A 12,922-nucleotide genomic window follows, 5' to 3' on the forward strand; every position below is an offset into this window, starting at 1 on the left:
AATTTCTGTAAAGAAAATGTGAAGATTGAGAATGAGTGAGGTATCTCTGAACTGCTAACACTGAATATGTTCTCCATAAATGTATCACTGCAAATTGTAGCAGGTACAATTCAAGTGAGTGGCTTCATACCAGTTTCAAGTTCCTCTTTTAAAAAGTTCATAATTATGATCCATTTAAAGGTTCACACTGTTTGCGTAGAAAATCGCTACAAATCACTATGGTTCCTTTAAAGCAAGCAACCAATTACTGCATAAATGTTATTCACTGTATATTACTACAGATGTTTTAACTTTGCAGATTGTTTTACATGTACGTGATGGAAGAGTATTTGGGGATATTTTTGTGGAAGATTCTAAGGAAATGGAATTTTGTGACCCCCAAGATGTCCTTCCTCTTCTGTAGAAAGAAGTTGTGTTTTGGCTTGAATTTGAGGCAACACAGCACTGAGAATATTTAACCAAGATGGGGAAAACACTCTGTGAAAAAGTGGGACTCACTCAAACCCGGTAGTTCTAAAGACATTAAAACTGAGATCTTAGATCTGCTAAGAACATATGGTTCTTTCATGCATCTGTAAGAGAAAATTTGTCCCTATTGCTTGGCTTTGGAGTGTTTTTCTCTTCCATCTGACTATACTACTTTTAGCACTAAACTGGCTAGTTTCAAATAGTGAAACAAGATGATGAAATGCTTGCAGAATTCAGTGAGTTGGGATAGACATTCATTCTGCGTAGTCAAAATGATGATGAGGGGGTTCGGTCGTGGCAGTTGTTGTTCGTATGGTACACTTTCTCTTCTTTCACCTTTTGTGATAAGTACGTAAAACAGGAGTGATTAGTGCTCAGTTCTGTTTATTAAAGACACTACATATCATGAAATCAATACAATCTTGTGGAATGATCAGGTTGTTAAAAGAGAGGCCGTTCAATGTTTGCAGACTGTATGGGAATCCCAAAACACAGAGGTGATGTGGGCTGTGGAGCAAGGAGATGAGAAGGAAGATAACGGGGTGGACAGCTATCCAGCTGCCTGGCCGTATCTTCAAGTGTGTGCAAGTAGTAGTTGTTGAGCAAAAAGATTATATGATTTTCATGAATTTTCTTTTGCACGTCTCAGAATATTTTTTGTGTTAAAGGCCTACATCTGCTAGCTCACCTAACTGCATTTTAGTTCAACAGGGTAAGAGAGTATATTGTGATTAGCTAAAATTCCCTTTCATGTTAATTGAATAATATCATTTAACTGAAATAAAATCTGTCTTTTTTAACAGGAAATCCAGAAAAATTTTGAAAATTAACTAATCTTCTTGTAAAAATGTTGGCTTCAGTTTAATTTCAAGCAACAGCTATTTCAGAGCAATAAAATGGAAATGCAAAAAAATTCTTCAAATTCTGGAAAACACAGCAAAATGCCTACATGGTAAAATTGTTAAAAATGATCAAAATTCACTTCACTCCACAAAATCCACTCTTTACAATCTTACTTCAGCTTTTGCTCAAAGATTTTGCTAAGAAACAATCAAGTCCTTCTGCACTTAAATTGTTATAGAAGGCAGTAAAAAAAAAGAGAGAAAAAGCAAGAAAGAAGCTCTTTGTGGTTTGTTTATGTTGAGAATGAAAACCTAATAATAGTGTACTCTTTTGCTCAGTATTTGTTCAAAAAACATTTACCTGTGTGCAGAGCAATGACACACTACTAAACTTTAAATATTAAAAAATAGGGTAATGACCATATCATTATTTTTCTTGCCTCTCCTTACCTACTGGATATAAGATGCAAGACACTTAACTGAACAAACAAGAATTTTTTTCATCCTGCAATAGTATTACTACACTTTTACAATTTCATGGGTTGTTACATTAATGTTTCTGACATTGCTTTTAACCCTTCGATGCAGAATTCCATCTGGTGTGTTTTTCTATTTCAACTTTCTTTGCGGCACAGAATAACATTGCCTTTTGTTTTTTTCTTTTTTTTAAAACTGTCCTAAACACCAGGAACCACATAGAAGGATCCACTGGCTGAAAAGAAGCTATTTAAATAAATAAAAAATCACTTGCACCAATTAGTGATTGGTGAATTTGGAGAAATATTCACAGCTGTATAAGCAACAGTGATAATAAAAAGATTTCTGGGTAAGTGATCTTGCTGCTTTTTAAAACTGAGAATTTTCCCTGAATATGTTCTTATTTTAGAGGGAGCTTGTGCCACACAGCCATGAGCAATCAGAATGACGCCAAAAGTACTCACCATTGGCCAAAATAGGAGCAAGTTTGTCATCTTTCAGGTAAGAACTTTTTTTTTTTTTTTGAAACCAAATGCCATATTAGGAAGCAGACAAATGTTTTTGCATCTGCTCTGCTCATTTAAAAAAAATGAGTAATTTGCAAAATTGTTTTCTCACTCTTCCTTTTCAATGCCTGGGAACTGTATGTCAGCTTGTTAGTTCAAGATGGTGAAGTCTTTCATATCTATATACAGCATCTGCTTTAGCCTCACAAACTATCCTTCTGCCAATCTGTCTCTACTCTGACTTTGGGATTTACCACCATTCCGTGCACTGCTGGTCGGGAAGCCTAACTCAGAGGGCAAATTAGTGGCAGCTGTGTTGAGGCCCTTTTCTGAAGCAGTCCAGCTGACACCCTTTGAAATTCACATAAGATTTTGTAAAACAGAAATCAGACAGTGATTGAACCTTAGATTAACTTATAATGCTCTCATGTCTTCAGATGTTATGTCCTGAGAGGTTATGTCTCTTGAGAGGCTACATCTTGAGAGATCGTTCAGTTATTTTTTAACGCAATTTGGTAGTCACATCTGCTGAAAATCAAGCTCCACATTGTATTCCAAATCAGTACCCCAAGTTACTGGACACCTGAAACTTTGTTCTTGATGCTTTCATCATTCTATATGATGCTTATTGAGCTTATCCAATGATGTTTATGCGAACTACTGAATCTGTAGATGAGAAATTATTTCTATGCTCTTACTATTACTCCATTTTATTAGGGAACATTTCCATCACTATTATCTATGAACAAGTATCTAGAAGTAAGTGGAGAGGTTTTCCAAAAATCTAGTCACATTATGTAACTCAGAGTGCTCTTATAAACCAAACCAAGTTAAAGCTCTGGAACTCTACTCCTTTTCAATAGATTTTAATTTACCGGATAATATAGATTTTGTAGAGCAGTAAAGTGCTATGAATTAGCAAATCTTTATAAGCTACACAAACAGCCTTCTGTCTAGGTGCTTTCCCTGATCTTAATAGAAAAACTGTCACCAGTGATACATAGGCAGTCTTATGTAGTTCATCCATTGTTACTTTGGGACTCAGGAAGATTTCATGCTCCTAAACCAGAAAGCATTCCTTACCTCACCTATTGTGTAAATCTCCTTCTTCCTTCAGTCTAAGAGTTGCCTACATCTTGACACTACCTATGCACAGACACCTAAAACTCTTTTCATGCCTAGTTTTCCCTTTCTGCCATGTGAAACAGGAGGCAGTTCACACAGCCAGAGTGCTGACCCTCTGCCCAAATGCCCTTGCACTCTGCCTTGCTGGGAAAATGTTTGAGATCAGCCCAAAATATCTTGGAATCTCCTGTTATAGCTGGCCTCATATCACAACTGCTTTCTACAATTGTTTCCAGACTGAGGTTCCTGAACTGGATTTGATCTCTGATAAATGTTGTAAAAGAGGAACCTTTCCCTGTTGCACCCATCCTTGGTTTTGCCGTAACCAGGGAGAGAGAAGGGTAAGAGAAACAAATTAAGACAGAAAGGTATGTGTTTTTTTTTTACTCAGCATTTCAAATTGGAACGTATGCTGAATAGAAAGGACATTGGGAACTCTGATAGGGCATGGGGGATAGTTAGAGGAAAATTATTCACCAGAAACACTTGAATTTCTAGATCATATTGGGAAGATATATGACAATAGGTACGTAGGATCGACACTAGAAAGGAATAAAGAATAATGCACAGGTGAGTTTGTGGGGGCTGGAGAGTGTTCCCTTGCTGTAGGCAGCATTTTTAAGACTGGCATCATCTTGTCACGACAGCACTTAGTCAAACAAAGTTAAGTCTAGCAGTCTAAGCCAAGCAACAACATGACAGCTTTTTGGGTCAGATCAGTGAGACCTACAGTCACATCAGCAGTCTGTGTGTCCAGCAATCTTTTATTTTAGGATCACCTCATTACGAATGACCATACCTGGGATCATGCCCATACCTATCTCCATGCTGGTCTGAGTCATACTGCCTGCTGCATCCAGGCCCTGGGTCATCTGAGAGATCAGCTAATCATCAGCCTACAGTATATTCATATAGTTCACATAGGCTATGTGTAAATTCACTGAAAATGTCACACATCCCAGGTGCACATCCCCCAGATCCCAGGTGAAGAAGATAGCCATAAGGAGTCCATTACATTGAAAGTGTGCCAAGGGTGCTTGGAGCCATTCATTTCATCTGTAACAAGATTAAAAAGCTAGTGGAGGACATTAATTTGTAAATAAACAGGCACGTGATGTCCATATCTTGTCACCATGTACATGATTCAGCATGGAGAAATCTGCCTTAAAAAGTTTTCCAACCACAATATATCCAATGTAACCTATAAACTTAACTGTAAGAGTAGTATATCTGTCTTCCTGGGGTGAAATAAGCATAAATTTCTGTAACCCTATGCTTCTTTCACCATGGTGGTCCATCCTTTCCTTTCTTTTTTTTCATGTGCACAGAAGACTGTGCCACTGCACTAGTTTTTCATCTTTGTTGTTCCCCCAACAAAGAAAGATACAAGAGACTTAAAGGGCGTGCTTGATCACAGTGTCTCCAGTGTCCTCAGACTAACATGTTCGTGTCTACATTGACTAAGGGCTCCAAGGAAAAGTAATAGTACCTTTAGGAACTGCTTTATCACCTACAACCTTGCAAATCAGAGCAATAGATCATTACAGGGGGAGCTGAGGGATGTGGAAGAGGAGAGCCAGGCACAGACTCTCTCAGCCATGGCAGCAGGTTACTGAGGACGCGTCTTCTCCCACTCTTTCTTATTGCCACACCTTCAAACTACTTTACTGCCTCAGATGTCATTGACAGCAATATTAATAGCACTAGGTGGTGCCTTGCTGGAGTCCTGCCTAGAGACTTCTAATGTAGAACTAGAGAAAGGGGAAGAAAGCAGAAGGTGTCTTAGGTAGGAGGCATCTAACACTATGTCCACGCACATTGCTGCAGACAGTGCCTGCCATTTCATCATGAGCAAACATAATTTTTACTGGTACTCAAATGTATTCATTTTCTTTGGGTTTCAAGGGTATAAGGAGTGCGTTTCAGGGGAAGTACATTAAGCAGATTCTCTAATATCCAAGTTCCTATCTGAGAACCACAACGAAAAGATCTAATAGACTGTTGAAGACTTTAGAAGAGGAATGCCATCCCATGGTAGGAGATAGCATTTCTTGGTGTGCAGTCTATACTGAGATGGGAGAATCACTGTAGACAAATATTAAAATGCCGCCAGTGCTGACCCAAGACTGTAAAAGGAAATCAAATGAATTACTTGTTACAAGAAGGGTTGCTCAAAAAGTCAGGCTCATAAATTTTAGGGATTCCCAAATATACTCTAACACTTATTCTAGAGAGAATGAACTAAGGTGTCTATGCCCAGCTCTTCTATTTTGCCAAGAGCTGCATGACTAAAATCTCCCATTATGGCCAAGTCCTGTGCTTCAGAGAATTCTGCCAATTGCTAACAAAAAGCATTATCTACTTGATTTTACTGCATTTTTAGCAGGTCTCTCAACAATGCCCATATTCTTGCCCTGCCCTGTATTATCACTCAGACTTTCAATACATCTGTCTCCCGCTGCATTCTGAAGATATGACTGAGACACGGCAATAACCTCCTTCACCCTTTCCCCTCCTGTTGTTCCTGAGCAAACTGTACTCTTTAGTATTAATATTCCAGTCATATTGTCACATAACTGTACCCCACCAAGTTTCTATTATGTCAGTTAAGTTGTAATTTTGTTCATGCATTAAGATTTCCAACTTCTATTATTTTTCAAATGTTTTGCATTTGTATAGAGACATCTAGACTGAGCATTAGTAGGCTTGCTTTCTTCCTCTATGACCTTTTTTAAATAATCATAGCCTTTTCACTTTTCCAGCTCTGGATCAGGCTCTTGTGAGTCATGTTTACTTGGACATTCATGTCACCAGCCCCTGTAAGAACAGTTTAGTGCTCACCTCCTTAGATTACTAAACCTATGCCAAAGTTCTTCCTTTCTTTGTGAGATGGAGCCCATTTCTTCTCTCCTGTCTCATCTCAGAAGCATGTAGTTATGCTGAGAAAGCCAAGGTCCTCCTTGCAACACTCTACACAGCTGTGCATTCAGCTTCCCATCTTTACGTACTTGTATTCATGTGAGATTATCTTTGTCTAAGTAGAAACTTTTTTTTTATGCTTTGGGCATAAGCACCCAAGAAGCATTTACATTACAAAAAACCCTTGTAACCTCACTGGCCGCTTTTTTGTCAGAGGGCCAAATGATTCCTGGAGGCTGAAGTAGCCTCTAGCTTCTCTATGACAAGAAGCTTCCTAAGACTTTGTGCAGAATTTGAACATACCGGGACCCTGATTTATGCAATACAATGTTGTATTAGTTTGATGCTAAAATGTAGACAATGGAAAAAAAATGTGGTTGGAGTAGATCTTTAGAAATGCCCTAGTCTTGCCTCTGTACCCCAAAGTAGGACCACTTGTACATAAACTGCTCTTGAAAGATGTTTGCCTAACCTTGCCTCTAAAAATAGCCAGTAGTAGGACACTGTGGACTATCACAGCCTATCTATTTCAGTACTTCACTCTCCTACCTTTAGGTTTTCCTGTGTCCAACTTAGCTTTGCTGCAATTTACTCACTCTAACCACAATGAATATGGTAAGAAAATTATTCCTGTCCTGTTTGCATATAACCTCTATTTGTACTGGAAAACTTAACAATACCAGTACGTAGGCCTGAACACTGACCCTTGATCATCTATAATGTTATATTCCTAGAATGAGCCCTGGCAAAATTTAGGCATTCTCCTAAACAATTCTCAGACACAGTTTGGGACTTAGTAGGTAGTTCAGATGCAGCCATGCAGTCATGAAGGCTTTAAAAGAGCTTCGAGGTGTGGCCGGGTGATGTCTCCAGGTGAAAGAATAGACTCTAGTGCTGTACTTTTTTAGAATAAATGTAGCCTTTAAGTAAGAGTTATATCTCTCCTTTTTTGGACAAGACAATATCAATCTCAGCCTTTCTTGTAGACTCCAGACTTCTGAACATTCTTATTGGAGCCTTTCCAGTTGAACCATACCATTTTTAACTGACATTCCCAAAAGTGGTGCCTGAAGTGAAATTCCCAAAGTGCAGTGCTCAGCTGAGCCCTCATCCATGCTGAGTGAAGATGAACATGATGATTTTCTGTATATTACAAATCATATTCCTATTTATACATTTCAGATGGCTTTATACAATTCTCTAAGTAGTCAGATGAATTTAATGAGCCCAAATTGGTTTGTAAATCTTTAACTTATTTAATACGTTTAAATATATTTTTCCAGCATTTATATCACCATAACCCTTTACATTTGTTGCTAAAGCTGATTACATTAGCAGTGATACCACAGCCAGACTTTTCAGTGAAGAGAATCATTAAATATTTTGGCCTCTCTGGAACCACATTTTGATAGCTTCAGTTGGTAGCCATCAGTGCATTGTCATGGAGAAGCTCCTACTACTTCTACTATTTTTGTACCTGCTCTATGGATCACTGGAGGATTTCTTTCTCGAGAGCTGTCAGTCTTCTCATTTTCAGAAGCACTTATAATTATTTTAAAATTAAATATGAGACTGTTAGGACTTTTTAGGACTGAACTGTCCTCATAAACCAATCTTTTTGAAAGTAATCCTACAACAACAAATGAATAAAACTAAAGTGATGAAGATAGCTAAACTGTTGTTGTTACCAACTGATCTCCTATCAATTATCTCGTGTTGTTGTGGGCTCTGTTGCCTGTGCTGTTTGACCTTGATAGATGCTACTTGTTTTTTTCTTTCTACCTGAGCTGTGTAGCTTCTCTCTTGGCAATGATGTGGTGATATAGGAAGCCAGGTTTAACATAGTCTCCTGCTTTTAACCGTATACTTCAGTACGAAACAAAACCCCGTGAGCTGGTTTACAGCAGATCTCTTATTAGAGCGCTGTCTGGGCTGTGATTTGCTGGTGCAATGGATGGTTGCCTAGAGCAGCACAACCTGAAGTAGCTCTCGTCAGTGCCTCTGACCTGGTAATGACAGAAGTTTGCTAATTTGTATTCTAACTAGGGCCGACTGATAAAGGGATGTATGCAGCAATACCACTCTGATCTCTTTTTGCCAGGCTACACTGGTGTGACACCACAGAATTTAGAGAAGCAGTTCCTGATTTACAGCAGGGCAAGGGCAGAATCCGGTCCAATTTTCCACCATAGACCCATGCAGATAACAGTTTTCACTGGCAAATAGCTTAGGTATATTTAAGAACACTTCAATGCATGTATGCATAAATACAGCCTTTCTCCATTTTGGGTGGATATTTTGGATCTTTCTGGTACCTCTCATTATAAAATATTTCTAAGCTAAATCCAGGACAGATAAATTATGGCTCTGGTTTCTTTCGAGTAGGGTAGCCTGCCTAAATCACTGCCACATTCTTCCCATAGTAGTCGTTTAAAATTAATAGCACATGCAGAGGAAAAACTAAACCCTTTGACGTCACTCTTGAAACGAGGAAACATAAACAGAAAAGGCTTCACTCCACTGAGCTGACAGTGCCGAAGCCGATTGGTCTGCTTTTCCTTGCCTGTGGCAGTTGACAGCACCTCCCAGCCGTGCACGGCCTTCTGCTTGCTAACACAGTCAGTCAGACTGCAGCAAGCTCAGCTCTATCCCAGCCCTTTAACTGGCAGAAAAGTGCACTCTCTTTCCGATTCTTTTTGCTTCTTAAGGTGGTTTTATTGGCTGGGCTGGGGGGCTTGGGGAGGTTTTCTTTTCTTGTTTTTTCCTTTCTTTTCTTTCTTTTTTTTTTTTTTTTGGTTGCTGTTACTTAATTATATTCCTAATCCTGGATGCAGTTACTGGATTCTGCAGTACAAGTCTTCATGAACAAGCTGCACCGCTTAGAGATTTCACGGCATTCAAAGGTCACAGAACTGCCACTATGGTTAAATGTCTTGTTTAATGGTTGAGGTATGTACAGCAAATCTAAAAGAGGCAGCATGATTATTTTTTAAGGGGAACTAAAATTGCGAGGGGGAGAGGGAGATAATACTATCATTTAGAGGAGAAGATTTTTACTGGTGATTGTTACTACAGCAACCGGTTTTTGAATTTCCTCCCTTTTTCTTTTTATTCAAACTAGATGAACATTCTAACTTATGCTGATTTAACCATTTTATGGCAGAAGAGATTGCAGAAAGAATCTGTTATTGTAGTCCTTTCTGACCCCACCGAGCAAAGTGTAATTGCTTTTTCTCTATGCTGTCCTACTGCTCAATGGCAGGAGAGGAGACCTTGCACTTGGTTGCCTTAGATGACGGGAGGAAGAAAGGAGAAACTCATTCCTATCCTGAGTTCGTTTGAGAGTTAGAGCAGAGGAGAGGAAGAGCTGGAAATAAATACATCAAGCAGAAAAGAATATTAGCATCATTTTTAGGAGTATATATATATACAGCATTTTATTGCTGCACGCTTAAGATGCTTTACTTGGTTTGGGTTCAAAAGTTTACAATTAAAAAGAAGCCTGTGCTTTAACTTACAAGCAGATCCTCATTGGGAGGGGAGGGAGCTGATCATCTTATATCAACATCAGTTTTCAGACAGCTTTTGCTACCTAACCAGAGAAAAGTGGAAATTTATTTGGAAGCTGAAGTAACGCAGCCTGATGTCTGTTTAATGGCATATAGGTTCAATCCATATTCAAGCAGCTAGTCAATGATCTGACTTGAATGAGTATTGCAGCATTACAGTGAACAGTGTGTGCTGCAGGAAACGAAAGCAACCGCTAGCATAAAACTAACACCGTTTTCAGGAGTGTGATTCTAACATGCAAGAGGAGGAGCCACTTGTCAGAGTTCATGTATGTGTGTGTATGAGTGATCCTAAAAGCACTTCAGTCAATATAGCCAATTTCTTCTGTTAATTTGATTAAAATACAGGTATGCTCGCTGACTAGCAATCTTCTTTTTTTTCCACGGTTTGTGAAATGAGACTTTTTATAGCTCTATTTTAGATGTAAATATACTCTATATATAAAAGCTCCATGATCTGAAAATCTTTTAGTTTTAACTGAACAAATTATACCTGAAAAATCAGTTCATATAACAAACCTTCCTCATGCAGTGCACTTCAAAGGGTTACAAAAATTAACTCTACTAGGCTCAAACGTGCTGGCTTAAGGACTGCAAAAATATTAGCTCTGAAATGCAGAGGATGTGATATGTGCTGTGAATGGACAATTGCTATTCTGCAGTGCCTAGTGGGAAAACAAGGACTTTGTGTATTGAAAATGCATAACTGCAGATCCTCCATTTCCTTTGCTGTGTCTTCACTGATGAATGCAAGAACAAAGACAGTTGTCACAGATAAACTCTGTAGTGCCACATCTCTTTTGAGATACTTAAGGATCAATTTTTTTTGTGTCATCCAACAACTCAAAGTCAAATATTGTTAGTTGAACTATGATTCTGTAACCTCCACACCATCCTATCCTCCCAGCCCTCCCAGAAGTCTTATGTGAACTGCCAGCTGTTTTCAAAAACTCAAGCACTGCTTCTCTAGGCCCAAGTTTAGAAAGATTAATATGGTATTTGTTGGAGGATTAAATTAGTAAATATGAATAAGAGGAATTCTCTTTTGTAAGGGACAATCATACAGCTATATTAAGTGATCCAAGTTTCCAAAAGGCAATCTGTAAGATACTGGGTGTCGTAATAATTTTCTAGAAGTAAATTATTCACTTCTTTTGATAAACTTATTTTCTAATGAATCTTAGGTTTTAAGCTCTGAAATCTACCTTTTGCTGCATCCATACTTTGTAGCAACTATTATGAGCATTACTAAGTAAGATAACTGGACTTCAGCTGAGGAAATGTCTGTTTTTCTGCTTTACTACTGAACTTCTACTTTAGCTACAATACATTCTCTGAAAATTCTCAGTTCAGCTTAAAAGTCAAATAAAATTTAAGGCTGATCCCTTAGCAGTGGATAAAGCTACTGACATTTGCAGGCACATTGTTCAAAAAAGAATTTTCTATTGGAAGTTTCATGTTATATGAATGGCTGTTCATTACAAATGTATTTGAATACAGTGGACAAGAGTTGTCACCAGTGAAGTTCTAGTGATTCCAGTAGAGTAATGCATACTCTTCTGAGTCCAGTCCAGTGTATGTGAAATGTTTAATTCTGTAACCTGGTATGTAAAATATACCATTTAGCAGCAGCTGTTTCCTCCCTTCCCTCCCCATTTATGTGCCTTTCCCTTCTGAAACCCAGCTCTCTGTGTGCCCTCAGCAGACCTCTGGGTAGATCATTGAGGCAGACTGATTTTCCAGTGTCCTCATTGCAATTAAGAAGTATAATTGAGACATTCAGTCATACGTAATTCCTTTTCACTCACCCCATGGTTCTTCTACCAATAGTTAAAGCATATTTTAATGAGAAACAGTCTGAAAATTGATCTTTCATGACGTATATATGATTTTCTTGTAGTTTTCCAGTCTCATAGGGAAAAACTTCTCTTGCACTGGTAATTTCTTCTATAGTGACTGTACGAAGCAGAAATGCTAGCTATTACTGTCAGTACACTACAACCCAATGCCTCTGTATTTAATCCTAAGAAACATGTAAGGCCTATTCTATCATGTAATCAAGCTAACTATATGGCCAAGAGCTCTTGATACAGTTGGGCTAACTGAAAAACAAATCATTTAGGGGAGCCAGAATGACATCTCATGTAAATGAGCATTCTGAGCAACTCACTATTGTTCATCTTTTCTCCCTTTTTGTGCCTGAAATTGTTACAACGCTCCATATGTTTGTCACAGGGTGAAAGTGAAAGGGACAGCTGGGGTCCTACCAGCTGCCAGAACAAAATTAAGTGTTTTGTAATGAAATGATGGCTCAGTATTCCTCCTCCCACATCCGTATTGGGTGGAAGATGGGAATATCTATGTTGGAATTATACCATTCATTTTGCTTGAACCTCAGCCAAAAAATTGGCTTATCCTTGCAGGGGCATCAGTTTTTTCATTTCTAGTCAAATGTTGGCTTTACATCTAGTGAGGAAATCGCACTTTTCAGTCACCAACTTAAGGATGTGTAATGGATGTTATTTAGCATTTATACTCTGGGGGCACTGGGACACACAAACGTGTGGGCCTAAGCATCCAAAAGGAGTCCAGAAGTTTGACCTCCTTTTGACCATGTGACCAGCAAGAGGTGTATGCATCTAGACAGCTAAAGATGAACAATCATAGCCAAAAAGCAAGGCACCACAAAGGCCCTCATATACAATGGACCAAGGGGGAAGTGATAATCTTTTCCCCTGGTTTCACAGTAAATGAGTAGGAAAGTGAAAAGTCTGTGAAAAGTGAGAGTGTGAAAGTGTGTCTTCCATTAGTGCTAGGTGTTCGTTAAGTTTGAAGTATTGGCTTTGTTTAAATACTAGAGAGCTAGAAAGTATTGTTGTATTTTAATCAATTTAATTAATTTATTGAAATTTAAAATGCAAAGTCAATTCCTGTTAGACATTTTAACAAAAGTTCTTCTATATCTTCCTGAAAATTGTTTAGAACACTTTTTAATTTTATTTTTACCGTTATTCAT

At 38.3% G+C, this 12,922-nt stretch overlaps 1 protein-coding gene across 5 annotated transcripts in view; it reads left to right on the forward strand.

Moving 5' to 3' along the window:
- PDE7B (phosphodiesterase 7B) overlaps positions 1 to 12,922 on the forward strand; it is a 306,846-nt gene that overhangs the window by 108,996 nt on the left and 184,928 nt on the right. For 2 of the 5 annotated variants that reach the window (XM_068938445.1, XM_068938444.1), the window contains 2 exons: positions 2,197 to 2,288; positions 3,655 to 3,759. In XM_068938445.1, coding sequence (XP_068794546.1) covers positions 2,232 to 2,288; positions 3,655 to 3,759 — 162 coding nt within the window. In that variant the 5' untranslated portion in view covers positions 2,197 to 2,231. Of the gene's footprint in view, positions 1 to 2,196; positions 2,289 to 3,654; positions 3,760 to 8,963; positions 9,046 to 9,171; positions 9,287 to 12,922 lie in introns of those variants that run through there. The other 3 variants (XM_068938446.1, XM_009688863.2, XM_009688864.2) reach the window with 2 other exon arrangements.

The sequence above is a fragment of the Struthio camelus genome, chromosome 3 (genome assembly GCF_040807025.1).
Source record: "Struthio camelus isolate bStrCam1 chromosome 3, bStrCam1.hap1, whole genome shotgun sequence".
Taxonomy (NCBI): domain Eukaryota; kingdom Metazoa; phylum Chordata; class Aves; order Struthioniformes; family Struthionidae; genus Struthio; species Struthio camelus.